General features: G+C 32.6%; 2 protein-coding genes and 1 long non-coding RNA gene across 4 annotated transcripts; all 3 read right to left on the reverse strand.

Moving 5' to 3' along the window:
* Positions 1–6,944: 6,944 nt before the first annotated feature.
* Positions 6,945–7,448, reverse strand: LOC126722361 (uncharacterized). Its single transcript, XM_050425526.1, has one exon. It carries the CDS (start codon positions 7,446–7,448, stop codon positions 6,945–6,947), a length of 504 nt encoding a protein of 167 aa, XP_050281483.1.
* A 2,076-nt stretch (positions 7,449–9,524) lies between these two features.
* Positions 9,525–13,081, reverse strand: LOC126723264 (uncharacterized). Of its 2 annotated transcripts, XR_007654215.1 has the most exons (3): positions 12,684–13,081; positions 10,807–10,972; positions 9,525–9,984 (listed from the first exon to the last, which is right to left on the reverse strand). It is a non-coding gene; the product is annotated as an uncharacterized LOC126723264 (long non-coding RNA). The 2 variants fall into 2 exon arrangements; XR_007654214.1 differs by lacking the exon at positions 9,525–9,984 and having other exon boundaries at positions 10,177–10,972.
* Positions 13,082–17,399: 4,318 nt separating this feature from the next.
* On the reverse strand, positions 17,400–18,251 carry LOC126723265 (uncharacterized). Its single transcript, XM_050426592.1, has one exon. It carries the CDS (start codon positions 18,209–18,211, stop codon positions 17,615–17,617), a length of 597 nt encoding a protein of 198 aa, XP_050282549.1. The 5' UTR covers positions 18,212–18,251; the 3' UTR covers positions 17,400–17,614.
* Between the last annotated feature and the right edge of the window lie 921 nt (positions 18,252–19,172).

Consider the following 19,172-nt stretch of genomic DNA (forward strand, 5'->3'; position numbering starts at 1 on the left):
AGTACAGTATTCTAGTAGGCTTTTGAGTGCATTTAAAGTGCATCACATATTCTTTTAGACATTTACTCTCCCTTATGATTACATATATCTTCAAAGATCTTTAAGTCAACTCATGCTAATGTTGTGCAATAATTTATCAAATGCTGCATTTGATAATGACTTAGTGAATAGATCTGCCAAATTGTCACTTGGTAGTATCTACATGACATCAATTTTCACCGTTCTTCTAGAGATCATGTGTAAAACAATTTTGGTGAAATGTACTTAGTTCGATCACCTTAGATATATCCTCCCCTAATCTAAGCAATACAAGCAGCATTTTTTTTCATATAAGATCATGGGGCTACCTTTAATTGATGATAAGCCACATATTTCTCGAATATGTTGAACTACTGATCTTAGCGAAACACACTCATGACTTGCTTCATGGATTGCAATAAGCTTTAAGTGATTAGAGGAAGTAGCAGATAATGTTTGCTTGATAGATCTCCATGAAATAGCAATGTTGCCACAAGTGAACAAATATCCTATCTGTGATCGGCCTTTATCTGAATCAGAAAGATAACATGCATCTGCATATCCAATCAACTATAGATTTAATCATTTTGGATAAAACAAGCCCAAGTCAGTTGTTCCATGGAGGTAATGTAATACATGTTTAATTCCATTCTAATGTTTTTGAGTTGGTGCAGAACTATATCTTGCTAGCAAATTTACTGAAAATGCTATGTCAGGCCATGTGCAATTTACAAGATACATTAGAGCACTAATTGCACTAAGATATGGATCTTAGGGACCAAAATTTTCTTCATCATCTTCTTGAGAACGAAAAGGGTCCTTTCTGACATCTAGTGACCTACCCACTATTAAAGTGTTCAAAGGGTGAGCTTTATCAATTAGGAATTGGTTTAAGACCATTTATGTGTATGTTGACTAATGAACTAGAATTCCATTTGGAAGACGTTCAGTATGCAGTCCAAGACAAAATTTTGGCTTACTGAGATCTTTCATCTTAAACTCATTCTTTAATAATTTGCCATTTTTGTGAGCTCTTTTAGAGTCCCTACAAGATTTAAATTATCACTTATACCTCAACAATAGCAAATCTGGATTCTGAATTTTTAATAAAAACGCATGCACAAATTGGATTATTCACAAATCCTTCTTTCAATAAATATTTGTTGAGGCGATTATATCATATGTGTCCAAATTGCTTTAATTCATATAAGAATCTTTGTAGCTTGATAGAATACATGCTTTAAGATGTGAAGTCATATGCTTTAAGCATTTTCATGTATATATCATTATCTAATGACCTATATAGATATTCTCTGACCACATCTATTAAATGCATGTCTAAATTTTCTATTACAACCAAACTAATCGAGAATCTAAATGTAATTGCATACATTATAGAAGCATTTTTTTGTCATAATCAATGTCAGGTCTTTGTGAGAAACCTTGTGCCACAAGTTGTGATTTATACCTCATAATTTCATTTTTCTCATTACACTTTCGTACAAATACCCATTTATATTTGATAGGCATTACACCTTCAAGTTTTTAACCTACAGGTCCAAATACTTCACGTTTTGCTAATGAATTTAATTATGCCTAAATTGCCTCTAACCACATTGGCCAATCATTTATGCATTGACATTCTTCAACATATTGTTGTTCCATTTCATGATCATTATTACTTCTGGTAATGTCAATGGCAACTTTGAATGAAAATACATTGTCGACAACAATTTTTTTTTTTTTTATCCCATATATCTCTTGCACTCACATAATGTGTTAAGGTCTTTTTTTTTTTTTTTTTTTTTTTTTTGTAACCGGCTAATCCTTTGACAAAATGCACTTTACTTGTAATTGGGTATATCTAAGATATGCTTAGTACTCCAAGAAACATGTTGTTCAAGTCAAGTATTAAAAACATAAAAATTGATCCAAGAAAAAAGTGAAGAAAAGCTGCCCATTAATTCTCGACAGATTGCTCAACAGAAAGCTGCTATCTAGACTTAATTTGAAGCTCGATAGATAGCTTGATACCAGCTCGATCTATCTAGAATTACGGTTTCAAAATTTCCAAATCTAAAATCTGGCCCAAGCTTATGTGTTTGTTTAAAATTTATTTTCTCATAACCCTAGACATATATAAGGCTTATTTTAAAAGCCATCAATATACGGATATTGTAACCAAGTGCTTCTTGATCTTCATTGTTGATGAAGTAAAGAACTTTGCAGCCAACAACAACCATTTAAGTTATTGGAGTTAGTCACGTACTAGGATCTGTACAAAGGAGTTAGTCATAAATTGAAGGTTTGTACATCAAGGGAATGAAAGCCACTACAAGATCAAATCCAATTAGGTATTGGAGTGAAGGTTCAACTGTAGATTGGTATTTTCGGATAGGTCAGGGTAGTTGGTAAGATACATTATACTTGTATCTACTTGATTGTTAATTAGTGAATTCTTGGAAGTGGTGACCTTAAAATCACTCGGTAGGGTTTTTGCCTTGCGAGATTTTCCCTATTTGTCAGCAAATCACCGTGTTAAATTTATTCTCCGCTGCATTTAGTATTTTTGGTGATTTTTTGGTGACTCCATGATTTGGATGCAATTGAACCTAATTAATCAACTTGGGTAATTGAATTAATTAACTAGGGTCAAGCTATCTTAACCCAACATAGTGTATTGAGATCTCATTATTTTCAGGTACCTGATCCTCTTCGAATGATAACTCTTTAGGTAACTCCTCTTTAAGATAGTCCTTTTTCAGAGGGTTCATTTTCAGGAGAACTATGAAATTTGGATAGATTAATTATTTCTATTGTATGATTCATGGATATAACTTTTTCAGGAGCTGCGACTTGTTTTTCTTGTATTTTTCTCTTTCTAGAAATTTTATCTTTAGCACCAATAGGTCTTCCATGCTTCAGGTGTGGTTTAAACTCATTTTTTGTTGTGTTGATGGATTGCCCTATAGGGACTTCAATCCTTGCTGGGGTATTAGCAACTGAAATGTGAGATTTTACAATTTTCTTATTATTTGTGAATTCATCTAGTAACTGGTTTGCAATACTTTGCCAATGAATAATCCTCTGAACTTCAAGTTCACATTGATTTGTACGAGGATCAAGATGAGATAAAATCAAAGAATTCGAAATTATCTCTCGTTGTACTTCTAGCAACAACTTTTCTCCCCCAATGTCAGGAAGACTATTTCATCAAATGACAATCATCAAAATATACCTTAAAAACATCACCAATTAAAGGTTTAAAATATCTAATAATAGATGGAAAATTAAAACCAAATGTTTTAGTGTGTTATGGAGAGTGCAATGGGAACATATATAGCACAACCAAATGTTTCTCACTTGGTTGTTGACCACAAACAAATTGCATTAGAGAGTGTTTATGGTAAGTAGTTGGCCTAATATGAATTAATGATGTAACATGTAATATAGCATGTCCCTAAAAAAAAAAGGTAATTTTGTTTTCATAAGCAAAGGATGAGCAATCAATTGGAGTCTTTTGATCAATGATTCAGCTAAATTATATTTTTAGTGTGTGAATGTGCAACAAGGTGTTCAATATCAATTCCAACTGACATGCAGTTGTCATTATATACTTGAAATATAAATTCACCTACATTATCTAAGCAAATTTTCTTAATTGGAAGACCAGGAAATTATGACTGCAACCTAATGATTTGAGCAAGCATTCTAGCAAATGCAGCACTCCTAGTAGAAAGTATACAAACATGTGACCATTTTATTGATGCATCTATTAACAACATAAAATATCTGAATGGTCCACAAGGTGGATGTATAGGTCCACAAATATCTTCTTGAATTCTTTCGAAGAAATATGGAGATTCAATACCAATTTCTGATGGTGATGGAAATTATGACCGCAACCTAATGATTTGAGCAAGCATTCTAGCAAATGAAGCATTCCTAGTAGAAAGTAGACAAACATATGACCATCTTGTTGATGCATCTATTAAAACCATAAAATATCTTAATGGTCCACAAGGTGGATGCACGAGTCACAAATATCTCCTTGAATTCTTTCTAAGAAAGATGGAGATTCAATACTAATTTTTGATGGTGATGGTCTGATAATTAATTTTCCTTAAAAACAGGCACTACATGAATAGTCACTTAGTGAAAGAATCTTCTGATTCATTAAGGTGTGTCCATAGGAGTTTTCAATGATTCGTCGCATCATTGTTAATCCCAAATGTCCAATACGATTATGCCAAAGCATAAAGATCTTTGGATCATAGCACTTTTGATGCACTACAACATTTGCTTCAATTAATCTCAATGTAATATAATGTAACCCATTAGAGAAAATATGCAGTTTTTCTAATATGAGCTTTTGGCTCGAAACCATTGAAGTAATATAAAGATATTCTTCATTGCCTTCATTATTGGTTTCAATATGATAACCATTACTTCGTATATCCTTAAAACTAAGTAAATTTCTTTTAGATTTAGAAGAATACAAAGTATCATCAATACAAAATTTTTTACATTTAGGCAACATGATATGCTCTTCCAGAGCCTTTAATTATGTTCGACAAACCAAATTTGGTATTGATCTTAGCTTTGATAAATGTTAAGTTTTAAAAATACCTCTTATCTTTAAGAATTGTGTGCATTGTTGCACTATCTGCTAGACAAAAATCCTCCCCAATCCTCTTGGAATTAAATCCATTAGTAAGATTCATGTCTCTCTAAGTATGCAAAACATATACATTGAATTTTAAAACTTTGAAAGAAAATAAACACATAATGAAGCAAATTTAAATTCATTATTAATTATAATTAGAATACAAAGTAGAATAATGGTATTGCACAACTATTATGTAGAGGTACACAAAGATCATAAAGAGAAGACTAAGAAAAAAAAAGGAAAATCATATTGCTAATATATATCTCTATCTTCTCTCTGTTTTATGATGTGTTTTATCATGGATGCATGCATACATATATATAGAGGGAAGGGGAAAGTGGAAAAGCTTATCACTTTTGGGATAAAATCTCTTAGTATATTGCTTTCAAATTTTTGCCCCCTTAGTGCAAAGGGTCAGCCATCCACGTGAACAATGAATAGGTTTATGGGTGTGTCAGAATAATTCATGTAATATCCTAAATCATAGGGTCTTTTTAGACTGTTTAATTAGTAAAATCTTATATGTGAAATTTAAATTGAACTTTATTAATTTAAACACATACACAGTTTACATAGCATAATGTAATGATACAATGAGAGGAAATATTTAATATGTATGATCTTTGGATTCAGATCCTCTAGATTTCCTAGGGTACTCTACCAAATAGATTTCTTTAAATCTTAACCATTCTTTAATGATTTAATGGTCTAAATTCTGCCATGTCAGCATTCCACTAACAATAATCTGAATTATTTTGTTTGCAATATTATTTTATTATTTTAAGAATATTGTTAGTGGAATACTGACATGACAAAATCTAGACCATTAAATCATTTAAAAGTGGTTAAGATTTAAGGAAATCTATTGGTAGAGTTCCCTAGGAAATCTAGAGGATCTGAATCCATGATCTTTTGATCACCAATCAGATTCTCAACCTCTTTATTTATATTCTCAAAGAAGTCAGAAACTTCAAGATGAGTAACATTTACTCCATTTGAGGTATTAAGGTAATCTTCTGGATCATTGACTTTGGCAAGGTTCACTTCAACTCCTTTTCCTTTTTCTTTTAAGAAGACTTGGTACAAGTTTGCCAAATGCTTAGGTGAATGACATATACATGACCAATGCCCTTTTATGCCACACCTATAACATTTGCTTTCATGGCCCTTTTTAGTATACAAATTGAAAAGGTCATCAATTTAATATATATATATATATGAATTACACATTTCGGAAATTTAATGATTTAAATTAAGATTCAAACTCCATCTAAATAATAATAAATAAATAAAAAGACGAAATCCAAATATCCAATAGATTTAAAATTTATACGAACCAACCTTGGGAAATGTCAAGCTGAAACCTCTTTAACAATTTTCAATCAAGGACCTCTTCTCCTTTCCTTCTTGGATTCTAACTTGAACTTGCTTGGATGTTAATGAATAAGTTCCCAATCATTAATAGTGACAACTTAGCACATTCGCCAAGAACTCATCAAAGTTTTAGTTAAATTTTGGTTAGAAAGTTTTTTTTTCTATTTTATCTATCTACATCAAGCCGTCCCAATCCCCCACATCCAATAAAATAGTGACACCTAACCCTTATCCTATTATTAATTTATTATCATACCCAACTCTTGCATTTTCCTTTTCATACCTGTCCATCATCTGGTTCCACTTTCTTAAGCTTTTGTCTTTTTTCTATACTTTTTCATTCTAACTTTCTTCTCCCTCTAATCTCTTCCTTTCTACCTTTCCAAGGCTCTATTTTAAAAATAATGATAGAAGAATAATATAAATCCTAAATATCTCGAAATATGAAAATGTGTCAGATGAATTATAAGATTTCTGACCTCTTTCGGCTCTATTTCGTTAGAAGAGTAAAAACTTAGATAGATGAAAGATAAGATAATTTTAAATTGAAAATTTTATAAAATTTAGGGTCGATTTGGTATCAGTTTATTTTGTTGAAATTGAAAACTTTTTTCTGAAAGTATTGTAAATAAAAATAAAAGTTAGCTGAAATAATATAGTGAGACTCATGAATAGTACCAAAAAGTGTCGTGGGATCTATAAATAATACAAAAAAAAACTAAATAGTAAAATAAACTGACTTTTTAAGCTAGACCCAAATACTCACTTACAATAAAAGATACATGAAAAAAAAAAAAAAGGCTACATCAAACTGACCCCAAATTTGTACCTAGAGCAGTTATACCATGACATTTTAATCATAATAATACAGAATTGGCAAATGCTAGAAGTTTTCTGAACATTTGTAAATCTTACTTTTACACATGTCGAACATTCGAATCAAACCTCGTAGCAGAAAAGGCAAAGCAGCAGCAGTCAGGACGTACTTAAATCTATAAGATTCATGAGGAGTGACAGCAAATATGGCAGATCCATAAGTCACAAGCATTGAAGCTGTGGCAATCAATATTTCTAAATGGAAAGGGAATCTATATGTGAGAGACATAATGACCAGAACCGACGTGGAAAGTGCCACAGTGTTAAAAACCAAGAAAACATAGTATGCTTGTTTTCTAGAGGCATAAATGGCACTTCCTGGTGTGTGTCCATGGTCATCATCTTGCCAAACCCCGCCGGGAGGGTTAATCCCAGCTTGAAAGGTCACTGCAGCAATCAATGTAGCAACTATTAAGAGAACGTTTCGAACTTCGGTAGTCGAGTCCTCGCCATCCTTAAATTGGAAGTGTGTAAACCAGCTCTTGCTCCTTTTAGTTGAAGGAGTAGCCATTTTCTTCAAACATTTACAATATACCAAAGCTTGTGTTAAGGACTGGTTATATATAGAATGAATAATGTTATTGTAACTAGCATCTTTTTGGGGGGCAAATTCCACAAGCTTTCCATTTGATGAATTCACACTCATCCCCAAAAGTTTTAAGAAATAATATTCTCACCCTTTTGAGGTCTTATTAATGGAATATTCTGCTAGGAAAGTGAAGATGTAAGAGGAGATGGACTTACTTGTTGCGTTTATTATACTTCGGAAAAAGAGTGTCATTTCAGAGAAACCTCATCTAAAGTTGGTGAATAGTGTTTGTACCTAGAGAATTACAGGAGTGTCATGTCGGAGAAACCCCATCGAAAGTTGGTGTTGAGTATTCATCTTAATTATTTCCGTACCTTTTGTCGTGTCTCAATCTTTTCCTGGTAGTTTGGTTGGGTCCATCCCAAAATGTTTGTCAATTGCCAAGAAGGTAGTACTGTGGTGCATGTGAATTTACGTGATTTGTCCATATATGTAAAAATCTATCCCTCGCTGTCCGTGTTTAAATTTATACTATTACTTTAACTCTCAAAAGTCAAAAGTTCATGGAATGATGTTAGACCTGGCTATAATTTATCTTCTCGAAATTTGAGATGGATTTTATTTTATCCTCTGGCGTTTATTTATTTTTTTTTTTTGAAAAGTATCCTCTGGCGTTTAGAACTTTGGATTTAAATTCCTTACATTATGTAAAGTTAACCTTATGTGCGTCTATGATGCTGATGTGTTTGTTAAACGTCACCTCAACTTGAAATGATGTAATTTTGTAATTAACAACATTTTTTATAAATTATTAAAGGTTTGTGGGGAGTGAATATAGTAGAGTTGGTTGGAAATTAAAATGATATTACTATAATTACAATTTATTACCTTAAGGCTTGTTTGTATTGAGGGAGAATGAAGAGTAATAGAGAAGAGTAGAGTTTATCAAAAATGAACGGATGCCTTAAATATTTGGGTAAGAAAATATTTTTAAAAAAATTTATGAGAAAAAAAAAGTTATTAATTTTTTGAACAATTTTTTATATTTTTCATAAAAGTAGTATTTAAACCTTCTTAAAATGATTTATTAACAAATGTCTTACCGACACTATTAAGCTGATATTTTTTTTTAACCATTTCTAGTAAGGATGCTAATAATGTCTCAAGATCAAGACAAAGGAAGAAGGAACAACGAACAAGTGCTGGCCAGCTCATCCAAAAAAAAAAAAAAAACAAGTGCTGGCCAGACCCGGTCAAGAGCCCCTCATCAGGTCAATCTTGTGCTCATAAATCCAACAAGAAGACTCAAGTCAACCTCACGTAAGCTCACTTTTTTCTTTGGCCTTTGTTGAACGTTGAATGGTAGAGGAAGCCGTAAATGATTCAAAAGAATCATTAGGATTAATTAACTAGATAAGGACTCAGGAAAATAAAATAAAATAAATATATATATAATTCAATGTGATCAATGGGTCTAAGATCTTGTCAAGTTGCATCAATTTCAAAGTATTAATTATTTATAGATGGTGTACTAATTTTTATATAAAATGAGTTTATGTGACGGATTTTTAAAAAATATATATGAAAAAATTAATTTGGAATACTTGTTAAATAAAAAAACAAATAAAAAATTGATTTGGAAGATGAAATTCTTGTCAAGTGGCGCATTCATTGACACTACAAAAAAACGGGTCTAAAGCTGCGTTTGAAAAACGCAGCTTAAGACCCCAAAAACGCGGCTATAGGCTTTTATCCGCGTTTCCTATGGCCGCGTTTATAAACGCGGCCTAAAGCCCGCAGCTTAAAGACTATAGCTGCGTTTTTTGAAACCGCGGCTAAAACCAGACCTATAGCCGCGTTTTCTAACCGTGGCTATAGGATTCAACCCTATAGCTGCGTTTTTGGAAACGCAGCAGTAGACCCTAACCTATAGCCGCGTTTATTAGAAACGCGGCTCCAGGACAGCTTTGAGCTGCGGTTATCAACGCGGCTATAGGTTGCTTCAAGCAACTGAGTAAGAGTCTATAGCCGCGTTTCTTAAAACGCGGCTATAGGTTTCTTTTTTTTTTTAATTTTTTTTCCCCTGCTTTCTCAACTTCCTGCTATACACACAACTCCCTGCTATAGACCCGCTCTTACTTTCCTCTACAAAATCTAAATCTTATTTCCACAAATCCTACTACACTTTAATCCACCACAATTACAAGAAGACAAATTTCTCAATTTGTCCTATGTCACTGCATCATCAATCAAGCATGAGAACAATTAGTGTGTGTGTGTACACATCATTTCCCCCCCCCCCCCCCTTCTGTCTCTTTATTTTCTCATGTATACCATACAGATGAAAGAAATAAAAAAAATGAGACCCAAACTTCAAACAAGTGATGAAGTAGTTTCAGCAGCATAACCCATGATGGTAGCAAACAGAAGCACCATTACGGAAAAAATACTCTTCAATCATGAGATCAAGGATATGAGCTAGGGGCAAGAAAGAAAGATACACATCATCTTCATTCATCTATCCACGGATAAAAATTGCATTTTGTTAAATGGAATGTTGATACTTCAAGTTTAATAATGAATACACAACCACAACCAAACTCAGTAGAAAGCCTTAACATGGAGCAGTTTGCAGTTATTTAATCATTCTTACTTTTCAGTCGTTGAGCAGATTTACAATCAGGATTTAGTAGATGCAAACACAAGAACATTTGTCCAATCAAAACATCCATTGCTTTTGAAATGTGAGCTTATGTTATCACAAAGCAAATTTTTTTAAAGTTCTTACTTCTTTCACTTTTTTATCCTGGACAAAAACAAAATCAACACAACCCTTAAGTATTTTAATTAAATTTCCAAAAATTATATGTAGAAAAAAAGCCTCAAATCGATGAAATGTTTCAAAAATGAAACTTGAGAATAGAAATTAGCTACTGAAAAATACAAGAATGAATCAGGAATTAGAAAATCCATGACAAAGTGTACTAGCAAGCAATGTACAACCAGGCAGGAAAGCCAATGATTCTAGAGGGTCAACATATGAGAGTCAATCAAATTGGCTCAATTTTAATAAAATCTTAATATGATGCTTTCATTTGGACCAGAAACTGAAACAAAAATAAAATAAGACACATTTCAAAATTAACCCTGGCCGTCAAACGTGGTTTAGGAGGAAAAAAGAAGAAGCAATATAGCAAAAGTTGTTTTCACCTTTATGGCCTGGTTCACATAATTTAACATATTTACTAAGAAATATAGCAGAAGTTGAATCACGTGCGATATGCAACACATCCTTGGCTTTTGTTCTGACTGAAAACAAATAATTTATGAACAGAAATACCTGAAAACATCCCAAGCTGTACTAATATTGGGATCAGGTGGAGGAAACTCATTCTTGGAGAGTAAATTACAATACACGGGACCAACTGCTGGCTTCTCATCTAGGCCTTCCCTTCCCTCTTCAACCTTAGCTGAAAAAATCTTCATTTTTTTCCAAATTGTGAAACCTGGACAAGAGAAGCATCAGCACATAGACTTATAGATTCAAAAGTCTAGAAAATTTATGGCACCACTAAATCATTTAGGCAACGGTCAATAAATAGCATATGGAAATGGTTAGAAACATGATTTTCTATTGGTCCAGATATGGGGAAATGGAATTGAATTTAAAAAGAAGAAAAGAAAGGCATGGTTGTTAATGAGTTAGTTGTAACGGATGGAAAGTAATGGTGTTTGATGCATCTGTACTTTGCATTTATGACAATATATTATACTAAAGCAAACACTACAAAATTTCACAATATACATATGCTTGTCTTTCCATTTGGACAAACAAACAAACAACTCAAGCAAAACACAAGAAATGAATGAAAGTGTTAACTTGGCCGTGTTATGGCTTTTCCTACAACCTAAAATTCTACAAGTTCCTCCACAAATTCATTGAGAACTTGACATGTCTGTACATGACCATGACCATGACCATATTATATCATTGATTACTATATTTTCAATTTGTTTCCTTTTGAATCAAATTTAAAATGCCCACCAATCAACCGTGCATTGCAACTAAAACCAATTATTTCCTTCTGTCAAATTTATTTCCCCAACAACCAACCTAATCCTTCTAAAAAAAAAACAACCAACCATTATAATTTTAAAACCAATTTAATTATTAGGCCAATTTAATAGAGGCGCTACATTCATATTTAATGGCCAATACCAACACCTAAAGGGATGTATGTTATTTATTTTTATTTTTTGATTTCCTTAAATTATTGTTTCATCAACATCCTGCTGTCAAAAGGTGAGGTCCACCTCAAGAGAGAAGTGCTATTGAAGAGTTGAAGAAGTACTACAATTACCTAATATCAATTAATGTGATGCAGAACGATGCATTTTCAAGAGTGTGTGGAGAAGAAAAGGACAACAAGTACAGGTATGTGAGAGTAGTAATAGTTCCCAACTCCTTTGGTAAGGGATTCACAAGAACAGAGCTGCATATCACTTGCTGGTTAATTTAAGATTAAAGCAAATAAATAAAAAATTTATAAATATAATTTTACAAAGCTCACATAAAAGCTAATTGTGTTGAAGCCCATTCCAGTGTTATTGTTCAATTGAGATAGTTAAACGCAAAATATTGACCACAATGTCATGTTTGGAGCAACATTTGGAAAGTGAGGATGCGAGATTGTAGTTGGTGGCTCTATAAATGGTCAAAACAAAGCTATCTAAATAGCTTCAACTGTATTTCTTTTAAGGTCTTTACCAAGTGTATTTCTTTCAAGTGCATTTTTTCAGTGTACAGCCTCAGTGAAAAAAATTCAACAAATAGCTACAAGAACTGTTTACACACACACATAGGGTCTTGAAGGATATGAACCAAAAGCTTATAACAATTCACATGCTCTATTTATGTATATCAGTTCTTAGAAGCATTTCATCAAACACATAATTTGCATTACAAAACCACGAACGAAAATAGAAATAGAAAATAAAGACAAACTCAAAACAAATCATTGAAAATACTATGAAACAAAACCCACAAATGAATCCCAAAAAAAAACCCACACACAAATCAGAGGAAACCCAAACAAACCCACAAAAAAAAGACAAAATGAAACCCACAGAAAACCCCAAAGCCTTTATGATTCAGATTTAGTAGAAATAGAGAAATAGAGAGGATAAAGAGGAAGAAAAGAGTTGAGAGAGACAAACCTTGCTGCCTTAAAGAGAGAAAGAAGCACTAGTACTGACTACTGATCAGAACAGAGGAAGAGAGTGCGTGACAGTTAATTTCTGAGAACAACAACAACAACAACAAAGCCTTAGCTACTTCTACTAAAATAAGATTAACAACAACAATAACAAAAAATTAAATATGTATATAAACAGACCCAAAAACTCAAAAGGAGGAAACCTTAACTTCTCAACGATCCCTTCAAGATTTGGGAGGAAAGGATATCGGTCAGAGCAAGACGGCGTCGATCGAGCTGCGTGGCACAGAACACGGCGGCGAGATTAGGGATCGAGAGCTAGAGAGTGAGCTGAGAGGTTTTTTCAGAAAATATAGGGTTTTTTTTCGTTGTTGTGTTGAACTGAGGGTTTTTTTTTTTTTTTTTTTTAAATTTATAACAAACCCAGAGCTGCGTTTTATAAAACGCAGCTCTGTACGCGTTTAAGCTGCGTTTAATGAAACGCAGCTTCACTTCACATTTAAGCCGCGTTTAATAAACGCCGCTTGGGGATATATTGAAAAAAAAAAAAAACAAATTTCCGCGAACAGGTATGTAGCCGCGTTTTTAAAAACGCGGCTTCAGCCCTAGCCCCAAAAACGCAGCTTCAACAGAAGAAAACGCGGCTTCAGGGCTGGTCTATAGCCGTGTTTAGTAAACGCGGCTATAGCTCCATGGTGGAGCCGCGTTTTTCATAAATGCGGCTCAAAGTCTAGTTTTTAGCCGCGTTTTTGTAAAACGCGGCTAAAAAACGCGGCTTAAAGTCGCGTTTTTTGTAGTGTGAAAAAAAATCACCAGCCTTTCACCTTATCAAAACTTTTCATTTATGTTAATGCATTAATTATATATCAAGTGTAAATAAGCTAATTGCATTGATTTTCATGTATTAATTATTTATAAATGATATACTAATTAATATTATATAAATGAATTTATAAGGTCATTTATATAAAGGTTATATAAGAAATAATTTATTTGGAATATTTATAATTAATAAAAAGATTAAAAAAAATTGAGAATGTAAAGATAAAACAATTGATTTAGATTATGAAATTCTTTCTCATAGATAGTTTCTTTGGAAACAATTAAAACAAAAATATCAATAGACAAGGAAAATTTAATAACACATTCAATAAAAATTGAAAATGTATATGTGTGACCAATACTGTGTATTTTAATTTATTAATTAGTCTTAATAATTTACATTTTCTAACTCCTTTTAATGACATAATGTATATATGTGCCTGACCAATACTATAATATACTAATTTGTACTATGTAATTAAACAACCTATTAATAGGGTAAATATATTTATTTTTATGTATTAATTATTTGTGTAAAATGAATTTTCATTATTATTTTTCTAATATATATAACAATTAATTGATTTTAAAAATGACATTCTAGCTCAAATTTACTTACTTTGGAAAAAATTGAAAAAAATTACTACAAAAAAGTTATTAAGACACATTCAAGAGTATAAAATGGTTAAATATTTTACGTTTAAATTAGTTAAAATAATTAAATATTTTTCAATTCACTCAACTAATAGGTTCATATTACTAATTATATTAATTCTAACAATTTGCATTCCACTTTTTCTAATCACATGACACATAGTTGAAGTTGATTCCCCCGAATGTTGTAATACATAATAAGTATTTTACATATACTATAAGATAATTTGTTACAAAATGTTTCAAAGTAACACAAAAAAAGAGCAAGAACATAACAAAGAGACAACTAAGACTTATACCCTTGTAAGACAAACAAAAACTTCTACAGAAAAGCCCAACTAGAAAAAGACCACAAAAACCTCCACAAGAAAAGCCCAACTAGAGCCGAGTCATTCCCATACTGATCCAACTTTCTTGGAAGATGAGCCAGTTTATGTTCATTTTCACTAATCCACTATAAAACAAACGTGGTTTTTTTTTTTTTGGTAAGGTTACCGTAGGATTTTAGGAAACTAAGAAACATAACATGTTAAATTAAAAATTTTATTCATTATAGGTTTCAGTTAATGCTATCCGAAAGAGAGCACAATTATAAAAATTTGACGCTCTATAAAAGAATTTTAAAAAAAAAAAAAAATCCTCAAGTAGCTAAACTATACTCTATATATATAGACACTTCACTCTTAATTTTCTTGAACTTCTGAATCAAATACCTCATTACAAAAGGCACAGCCGCAGCCAGAAAAATGTAGCGTAAAACGCACTGATTCCTTCGGCCTGACAGCAAATATAGCAGACCCATAAGTTAAAATCATTGAAGCCGTGGCAACAAATATTTCAAATTGATCAAAAAAGAGGGACCTCCGTGCATGTGAGTGACATGATGACCAAGACTAAAGCTGAGAGAGCCAAAGTGTTAGGAATCAAGAAAACATAAAAGGCTTCTTTTTCAGATGCATAAATGGCTCTCCCTCCTCTATGTCCATGGTCATTACCTTGCCAAACCCCGCTAGGAGGCTTAACCCCAGCAGCTTGAAAGATCACTGCAGCAATCAACTTAGCAACCACTAAGAGAACGTTTCGGACTTCGGTTGGTGGGTCCCAGTCTTCTTCGTATTGGAAGTACTTAAACCAGTTCCTCAAGCTACGAGTATTTTGAGGTGGGTTATCCTTTTTTTTTTTCTGTGCAAGCAATCATATAAGTCTCTGCAAAACCATACGGTCTTGCTCTTGCATGACGTTTTTTAATCATTTGTTTGCTATATATAGCATATTTGTTTTTTTTTTTTTTCTTTAAACCTTATTAGTTGTTGTTTTGGTCAATAAAGATGTGCCTTGTGAGGAAGAGATAAGGAGGTTTCATCCTTATGGAAATTAAAGGAAACTGCAATGCAGTAAAAATATACGTATATACAATTCAGTTCCTTGGAAAAAGGATGAATTTTTTTTCCTGGGCATAGAAAGAGACGAAATTTTGTGTCAATATGACAAATAATTGTTTGCAGTGAATCTTTGAGTCGATGACAAACGACCATTTTAGAGTCAATAACAATTTATATGTAATAAAAACAGCCCTAAGTAATAATAGTCCAGTAGCCTTCGATGATGTGTAAGTAAGATGGCCGGTAGTAAGCCAAATAAGCTTCACACATGCCTAACAAAAAGACAATACGCGTATTTTTCAAGATAGCGAAATTTATAATTTACATTAATAATAATAAGATGAAAATTTTAGATTTATGGTACATCTTTTTTGGTAATTCTGTTGTTATATAGAAAGGGGAAGATTTGAATTATCTTTCTCCTAAAAAATATCAAGTATGTCATTGAAATATAAAATTCTTGGCAATTTACAGCATATCTAGGATGTCCAAGACAACACCAAACATAACATTATACAACACTTCTTTCTATGCTGTATTTATTTGAAAAGAAAGACCCAAAAATAGGTTATATAGCATACTTTGGAAAGTTCTTTTTGTCAGTCATCTCCACTTAGCCTGCGTTTGAATCGACTTCAAAGTGATTCCGGAAATGATTTTCCAGAAAATGCATGCGTTTGGCTGTCACGGAAAACATTATTTTCCGGAAAATGATTTCCGGTTGACCACAAATTTCCCATTTGACCACAGAAATCCATTTCTGCCTTCATTTTCACTTCAATTCACTTCCGGAAAAAGAGAGAGAAGAGAGAGCCCAGATCAGAGAGAGAGAGGGACGATCGTGCCGACGAGCGCACCGCGCGGACGAGCGGCGCGGTGCACGATCGCGATCGTCAATCAAGCGGCGCGATCGATGAGCGCGTTCGTCCGACGAGCGTGCTCGTCGATCGACGAGCGCCACTCGTCGGACGCTCGTCGGATGAGCGTTTTGCCGGATTTGATGCATTTTCTGGTAAAATGATAAAATGAACCAAACACCAAAATTAATTTTCCGTAAAATGAATTTTGTGACAGCCAAACACATGAAAACGTTTTCCTTTCCGGAAAATAGCATTTTCGGAAAATAGAATATTTTCCGGAAATGATTTTACGCGAACCAAACACAGCCTTAATTTGAAGAAAGTGTAATACTACAAGTGAGAGATATGTGAGGAAAATGATTCTCTCCTTTTAAATAGAAAATTTTCATAGTTCAGGTTAAATTTTACAAATCTAAAAGTATAGATACTATTAGGTTATTTTAAATAATTTGGTAGTCTATACATTATTAGATCTAAAAAGTAATAAAATTTTAATTGTATAATAGATGAAATGGAGAGAACTTTGATGTAATTTTTTTCTATTCTCTTTTATTTTTTAAAGCATTATTATCTATAACGTTAAATATCCCCCATTAACCAATTCTTTTACACAATATTTGTTTTTGTTTACAACACATCTTACAACTTTTTTATACAATTTAGAGTTTAGGATAATGATAGTTTCTCTTAAATTATATATATATATATATATATATATATGTGTGTGTGTGTGTGTGTGAGTTTTGAGTTTATCTTAATTAAGTCTCTTGATTATTGTATCAATACCATAATTGGGTTCATAAACAAAAATTCTTGGCTTTGCCCGAGTTATAACAAAAACTCAAGAACACTAATTAATATATATCAAATGTCAAGAAAAGGTATATTTTTTTTATTAGAAAAAAGAATAATAAATCTAACATATGTAGTGAGGATATTAAGGGCCTATTGGGTTTGAATTTTTCAAGTGGCCGGTTTAAAAAAATATATAAAAAATAATTAAGCATGAAATTTAACGTGAAAATTCCATAAAATTTTTAACTAAAGATACATAGAGGGAAAAAAAAAACATCAAAAAGCAAAATGAAACAGACCCATGCAAATTTGTACATGGATATAGCAACTGTCCCACGACAGTTTTATGGCCTAATAATACAGAATCGGAACATGCTAGACGTCTTCTGAACTTTATTTTTGATAGAACTGATGGAAATTCAAACTTTGACATCTTCTGCACTTTTGGAAATCTCACTTCCACATCTTCTGCATGAGATATCATCAGAATTCTCCCTTCTACATTTGCAACACAGATTCTCCTGCTCTTCCTCTGCATTGGACTTGACTATATAAATCAAAACTCGTAGCACAAAAGGCAAAGCAGCTGCTATGAGGATGTACCGATATTTAAAAAAATCACCAGGCGTGACAGCAAATATGGCCGATGCGTAAGTTCCAAGCATCGAAGCTGTGGCAACAAATACTTCTAAATGGAAAGGGAACTTATATGTGAGAGACATAATGACAAGAACCGAAGTGGAAAGTGCCACAGTGTTACAGATCAAGAAAACATAGAATTCGACTTCTCGAGACGCATATATGGCCTTCCCTGCAACATGTCCTTTAGTATTATCTTGCCAAACCCCGCCGGGAGGGTTAACCCCAGCTTGAAAAGTCACTGCTGCAATTAAAGTTGCAACTATCAAGAGAATGTTTCGGACATCGCCTGCCTGGTCCTTCTTTGGGTTATATTGGAAGTTTATAAACCAGCTCTTGCTTTTCTTAAGTTTATCAAGTTGAACGCAGCTAGCCATTAATTTTTCTCAAGCAATAACAATGTATCAATGATTGTGTTGTGTCCTAGACTTACCTATATATAATAGAATGAAAGTTATATGTTTGTCTCTTCTTTTTTTTTTTTTTTTTTTTTTGCTAGGTAATTACGTGGGCTAGAACCCCCGAGCTCACGGTATCCTACAGATCCGGGTGCCACTGGGCCAGGCCCAGTGGCCGTCTCTCTTACTATCTGATAGTTCACGAGCAATGATAGGAATAAGACAACTTTTATCATAATCAATTTTTCCCACAATTCTACCCTTCACAACTTTACACATAAATAAATTGTGAAAATATATTGTTTTAGCATTTTCTGGTAGTGCACTTTTCTTTTTCTTGGGCCCAAATGTTTGGTACATTGGGTCTGTTTGGATAGAATTTATTTTGCTGAAATTGAAAACTGAAAATACTGTAGTAAAATAATTTTTAAATGTATAAATAGTATTGTGTAACCCATTTTTAATGAAAAAATAATTAAAAAATAGAATTTATAAGTCTATAAACAGTACATCTATGTACTGTTTATGATTGACTTGACCAGATAGTACGACTAAAGAAAAAAAAAAAAAAAAAAAAAGTCAGAAAAGGCAAACGCAGCCCCTATAATTCGAATTGTCAAAAGGCGCACACCGTATACTGGTATACGTGTTTCACGTGGGCTGCATGTCCAAGTGATTAAAAAAATATTACCCTACCACTCAAAAGTTTATTGCATAATGTTATAAACTGTACGGTAACATTAGAAATCTATAAAAATAATAAAATAATAAAAAAAGTTGATTTACTTTCCATCATAGAAAATAAAAAAGAGAAAGAAAGACTTGTTTACAAGCAAATTAACCTGCAATACATCATTTTTTTACCTCTGTTGTTTCGTTATATTGAGAATGTAGAGGGTTTTTTTTTTTTTTTTTTTGTGTTCTTCACTCCTTTTATTTT

The sequence above is a fragment of the Quercus robur genome, chromosome 4 (assembly GCF_932294415.1).
Source record: "Quercus robur chromosome 4, dhQueRobu3.1, whole genome shotgun sequence".
NCBI lineage: Eukaryota > Viridiplantae > Streptophyta > Magnoliopsida > Fagales > Fagaceae > Quercus > Quercus robur.

What these genes read in the sequence shown, in the direction of transcription:
- LOC126722361 (XM_050425526.1), bottom strand. Translation starts at nt 7,448, where the DNA reads ATGGCTACTCCTTCAACTAAAAGGAGCAAGAGCTGGTTTACACACTTC.
- LOC126723265 (XM_050426592.1), bottom strand. Translation starts at nt 18,211, where the DNA reads ATGGCTAGCTGCGTTCAACTTGATAAACTTAAGAAAAGCAAGAGCTGG.